This window comes from Protopterus annectens, chromosome 5.part0 (assembly GCF_019279795.1).
Source record: "Protopterus annectens isolate FY-2018-M chromosome 5.part0, PAN1.0, whole genome shotgun sequence".
NCBI lineage: Eukaryota > Metazoa > Chordata > Ceratodontiformes > Protopteridae > Protopterus > Protopterus annectens.
Genome location: NC_056735.1, coordinates 1,587,238,516 through 1,587,244,515, shown reverse-complemented (window position 1 = coordinate 1,587,244,515; position 6,000 = coordinate 1,587,238,516). Strand labels below are relative to the sequence as shown.

Sequence of the window (6,000 nt, the reverse complement as noted above, 5' to 3'; positions counted from 1 at the left end):
CGCTGTCTCATATTAAATCTCAATAAAACTATGTTGCTGCTGTTCTTCCTATCTCAAATGTCCACCAGACCGACCTTCACCATAAAATCTAACAGCACCATTATTTCTCCAGATCCCTCAACCAAGATCCTAGGTGTAATAATTAAAAATAACCTTAAGTTTGATTTGCATATTAACCATACAATTAAAAAACTTGGTTCTGTCTACAAGATTAAGCCCTTCCTAACTCCCCTAGCTAGGACTGTTATTGCCCGCACTCACCTACTGTCTACCCTCCTCTATGCCTTCTCCTTATTCACAAACTTGAGTAAAATTGGCTTGAGCAAATACTCTAGCTGCTATAATCACATTGCCAGATTTGCCACTGGGACAGCCTATAGAACCCAACACTGTCTTAACCTTAATCAACTTGGGTGACTTGAACTGTTGCCCACAAGACTCTCTACCAGCCCGAATACACTCGTTTTCTTAATAGCCTTATCACCTCCACCTCAAATCTCTCAGATCTGCTAACAAAATGTTAGTTTACACTTTCAAAACTAACAACTCAGCTGGGGAGGCTCCGTTTGTCAACTCAGTTAGGTTAGCAGGGAGTGAGTTCCATGTTTTGCTAACATCAGAGCCCTCATTACCCCAATTCAAGAAAAATCTTATACAATTCTTTAAAATACGATGGCTCTGTCCTTGCTTTATCGCTGACTAACTTCCATCCCCTCAACTGGGTGCCTTTGGGGACTTCTTGCCTCTAAGTGACTATATCTTAGTTATTTGGTTAATATTCCAATAACTTTGTATTAAAGTGATGCTATATCCTTAAAGAATGTAAGCCTGTATGGAAACTGTAAAGTGATATATATGTATATGTGATAAACCTCTTTGTAGTATGTATGAAGTATATAGTATGGAGCTTTTCTCCCAGGGACTCCGCTGAAAATGGACATGTATCCAGTTGGTCTATCCCGGTCAACAAATGTAAAATAAAATAAAATAAATAATAATGAATTATACACATTTGATTCAGCTAGCTTACTGCTCCCCTAGTCTTCAGCAGATTTCTGCAGGTAACACTTTGCAGGCTGTTGTGTGTGAACCAAGATGGAGCAGAAAGGGCTGAGCAGTGAAGCAACAGCCATTTCCTAACCAGGAAACTTCATTTCTAGCTAGTTTGTAGCTTTATGGAGTGAGAGCAGTAACCCAGGCAGGCTAGCTAGACCCAGGCAGTTGTCAGAGAGAGAGAGAGAGAGAGAGAGAAAAGTAAGGCACAAAAAAAATCTAGCCTTGCACGTTTGGGCTCTCACATTTGTCAGTAAGCCTTGACTAGCAAGACAGGGCGAATACAAAAAACAATCAATACGGTTAAAAAAAAAACTCAAGTTCGGTGACGAACTGGAAAAGTAAGAAGATGATGTCACCCTTTTCCAAAAAGAATATTGCAAACCATTAGATAGACCCTGAGTAAATACACGGAGTATGAATATTTTCTTAAAAAATGTTACTCCAAAACCGGCTGCTATACGCTGCTGCTACATTATCTAAACTGCAAGTACACGAAACGCGCCTGTAGCCCTTTAAGAGGGTGCTCTTTCCTTCGCTTTGTAGTGGGGAGGGGTGGGGGAAGGGTTGTAATATGACTCGGTCTCCAGATGATTTTCCCTTTCCCTGTTTCATTCAATGGAGACACTCCGAAATCTGCAGGTAACAGATTGTTTTTGGAAAGAAGAAATTAGATATAATTCGGTGTGAAATGTCCGGGTAAATATCAGGATCTTAACACCGGTGCTTAAAGGCTGAATGTCTCTGCATTGGGCAGACCTGGATCAGAAATGCGGGGGACCAGCATTGTGCTGGCCAACTATCAGCCATACTTCCTGAAGCTCGACACTGGGTTACAGATGGTTTTCCCAATCGATAGCATTTAGGCTGATGTGCTAAGAGAGAAGGGGCGCTTTGTGCCTGGTGGTCCTGCCTGCACGAATACTGTATCCTTTTGTTAGCATCAGCTGAGCATGGGGAAGGCTGGCTGCACAAGTGAATGCTGCTGACTTTTACTGAGCTAGAGGCATGCTTCAGCAGCAAAACAAAGGAAGCAAAACTGAAGAAACTGTAGCATGTTTGCGCGCACATACCTGACTGGTGCGCCCTTTTGATTGCAGGATTTCTTATTCTGTTGCGATTTTTACCCAGGAACAGTACTGAAGTCTGGATGACGAACTACAGTTTTAAAGTTTTTGAGTTCATCTTTTGACATTGACGTGCTCAAGTGGATTGATTTAAAAATGTTTTATTTATTGATCTTTGTGAAATTTAAAGAAATTACTGCATTGTAGAGCAGCTGCAGTATCGGTGGGCATTATCAGATACTTTGCGGAAGTTCTAAAGATCCCATATATTTAAATACCATGGCGGCGGGTATATTCCCTAATGGATTTGCCCCCCGGGTGGCGAACGATGCCGATGTGGTACTACTCTGTAGAAATCTGGAACTGGGGACAGTCATGACTTTATTCTATTCTAAAAAATCCCAGAGACCTGAGAGGAAAACGTTTCAGGTCAAGTTAGAGACCCGGCAGATCATCTGGAGTCGAGGATCTGACAAGATTGAGGGTGCAAGTAAGTTTAAACAGCCCCCACCCTTGTGTGTGTGTCCGTCCGTGCCCGCTTGCCCTCATCACTGGTACCCAGCCCAGCAGCATTTCTCTGAGGGGAATCCAGTTGTCTTGTACAAATGCTGCTGCTGCTGTGTATCATGATAGTTTTATACAGCTTTGCTTTGTTGGCCATGTTTAAGTTGAGACTGAGGTGGTGTTCTTTTCATAGTTATTTTTTCATGTGTTCTTTTCATAGTTATTTTTTCATGACTAAATAACAGCCGCTTAGCCAAATACTGAGTGCTTAATTTCGATACTGGACTGCAGTCAAGGCATCAGGTGATAAAGGAGACTTATCTTGTAAAATGTAGCCCTTTGTACATGCATTCGTTGGCGCATAGATCCTAAATACAGTGAGGAAGATAAAACATAAAGTTTGATGGCGTTGTGGGCAGCTTACATTTTGTTATTTTGTCTTCAGTATGTTACCTACACAATATAATAACTAAATTGAAGAGAAGGAGGCACAGCCCACCTTCAAACATTGCTGCATTCTAACAGAGGGGTAGTTCATGTTTTGCATTCCCCATACCTAAACTTGCTTCAGACCAGAGTTGCTACCATCACTTCAGTGTTTTGTAAGCCATTCTTGAAGATGATCATGTGTACTGAAGTGTTACAACAAGAAACCACACTTCAGAAGAGTGTTATAGGAACGTGCAAGGTTAACAGCCTGTTATACAAATATACCACTGTCATGTATGAGCAAATAAAAACAGATTTTTACACAGTAATCTGGTGGTTAATTGCTTTCTTAAGTACTCAAAGATACGTTCACATATAGCATGTGGTCAAGCTGTCACTGAAATGGTGTGACATGCTTGGATCGTAATCTTGTGCCTACAGCATCAGATTCCCGATGGCCAGTTCTTATACCCTGACTTCAGGGACTGTTGTAGTTATTCACTATCTGTTAACCATGGGGAAAAATGCGTGCCTTGCATTTGGAAATCAGTGTATTGAGTAGTTTAAAACGTTCTGTAGAAGGATCGCAAAACTGTTTTACAGAGATCAAAAAATTATGTGCAGGATGTAGATTTTTGTAAAATAAATATTTCTTGGAAGATAATCTTGATAAGTTGTAGTGTAAACTAATAAAAAGCATTATGACATTATTAGCTTACGTTAGGTGATTCTGGTTGTTCTGCATCAATTCCAAATCACATTTAAAGTGCTCTTCACTGATTAATGTTTTCACTTACAGATTCTCGCTTCCTCAGTATGTGCTGGTTGTACAGCATTTTGTAAAGAGCAGATTTTACTTGATTTGTGTCCATTCAAAATTATTGTAAGTTACATGATTTGAGTTTCATTTTTTAGCTGTTGACATTTTGGTACAAGGTGTCCAAAATGTACAGGCTGCACTCACACACTCACCATGTTTGCTGTACAGTTTGCTGGCTGTGCAGTTTGCTGTACTGTTTGCTGGCTGTGCAGTTTGTTGTACGGTTTGCTGGCTGTGCAGTCTGTTGTACAGTTTGCTGGCTGTGCAGTCTGTTGTACAGTTTGCTGGCTGTGCAGTTTGTTGTACGGTTTGCTGGCTGTGCAGTTTGCTGTGCAGTCTGTTGTACTGTTTGCTGGCTGTGCAGTCTGTTGTACTGTTTGCTGGCTGTGCAGTCTGTTGTACTGTTTGCTGGCTGTGCAGTTTGTTGTACTGTTTGCTGGCTGTGCAGTTTGTTGTACGGTTTGCTGGCTGTGCAGTTTGTTGTACGGTTTGCTGGCTGTGCAGTTTGTTGTACGGTTTGCTGGCTGTGCAGTTTGTTGTACGGTTTGCTGGCTGTGCAGTTTGTTGTATGGTTTGCTGGCTGTGCAGTTTGTTGCACGGTTTGCTGGCTGTACAGTTTGCTGGCTGTACAGTTTGCTGTACGGTTTGCTGGCTGTACAGTTTGCTGTACGGTTTGCTGGCTGTACAGTTTGCTGTACGGTTTGCTGGCTGTACAGTTTGCTGTACGGTTTGCTGGCTGTGCAGTTTGTTGTACGGTTTGCTGGCTGTGCAGTTTGTTGTACGGTTTGCTGGCTGTGCAGTTTGTTGTACGGTTTGCTGGCTGTGCAGTTTGTTGTACGGTTTGCTGGCTGTACAGTTTGCTGTACGGTTTGCTGGCTGTACAGTTTGCTGTACTGTTTGCTGGCTGTACAGTTTGCTGTACTGTTTGCTGGCTGTACAGTTTGCTGTACTGTTTGCTGGCTGTACAGTTTGCTGTACTACTCACTTTATTAGTAAAGCAGCACTGTACATGCTTGTGCTTTTGTAACCCTTTCTTTGCTTTAGATTGGATTTCTTGTTTACTTCTGGAAGGTACTTTGTAATGAAGTCTTTCCCGTAATAATTTACTGGAGTCTTACTTCCGTCTTTCAGGTGTTGTAAAAATGTTGCCGATTCCCAGACCATGGCAGGCTTATTGCTGTCGTCCCTCTGAACAGTCTGTGTTTGAGTTCAGCTACTGGCCAAACAGTAGCTTTAAATAATTTTGTGACATTAGTTGCTTAGAGTGACAGAGGTCTTCATTAACTTGTGTGCAAAAGGCTTCCTAATGTTTGTGCCTTAATCCATGTTTATTTGGTGCCTACCTAATGAAGTGGTAAAGTAGGAGCCATCTTGCATGTTACCCACCTCCAGCTTGTGGCTGACCTCTAACTGGGAAACATGAAAATTCAGTGTTCTTTCTGAGAGTCACTGAGGTGATTTGATGCAACAATCCATGTCAGAACACTGCTTTCAAAGAGAGGGTGAAGGCTTATTCCATGCACTTTCACAGTTCTGGACTGGGAGAGGGGAATTAGCTTTATTTCAAAACTAAATAAATAATTTGTATATCTCTGGAATGCAGACAGGAAATGACTGAAAAAAGTGGTATTACTGTACTATAAGGGGAGTGGGTTGAACATTGACCACAATACTCTCTAAGTGGATTGGAATTAAGTATTTGTAAATCTGGCATATATTCTGCTGTGTAATCCATAGATGGGTAGTTCATAAGTCCGCAGTATAGCTTGAGGTACTGGTGTTTTTTTTTTTTTTGGGGGGGGGCTACTTAGGAGCTGCACGTGTCTAAAACCAGGTGTGTTTTAACACACTGCTGAAGCATGGTGTTCTGAGTTGCACTTCAGGGAAAGATTATTTGCCAGAAGAGGTGCCTGAGGGTCAGGTGTGCTTGCTTTATTAAGATTAATTAGTGTCTGACTGTGAAAGCATGCAGTGCTGTTCCTGTCAGTGATATAGATAACCATACAAGTAAAGAAAATAATTTAGAATAGAGGATTAAGGATATAGGCTGTTAATGTAATGCTAAGTTTGATCCCTTTACTTTCCGTTTGCTTATTTTGTGAGACTGAGCTACTAACTAAACTACTA

General features: G+C 41.5%; 1 protein-coding gene across 1 annotated transcript in view; it reads left to right on the top strand.

Moving 5' to 3' along the window:
* Window positions 1-1,648: 1,648 nt before the first annotated feature.
* Window positions 1,649-6,000, top strand: part of LOC122802393 (1-phosphatidylinositol 4,5-bisphosphate phosphodiesterase gamma-1-like) — an 824,139-nt gene continuing 819,787 nt past the window's right edge. The window contains exon 1 of the mRNA XM_044072019.1: window positions 1,649-2,610. Within this exon, the coding sequence (XP_043927954.1) occupies window positions 2,400-2,610 (211 nt within the window). The 5' untranslated portion in view covers window positions 1,649-2,399. The remainder of the gene's footprint in view (window positions 2,611-6,000) is intronic.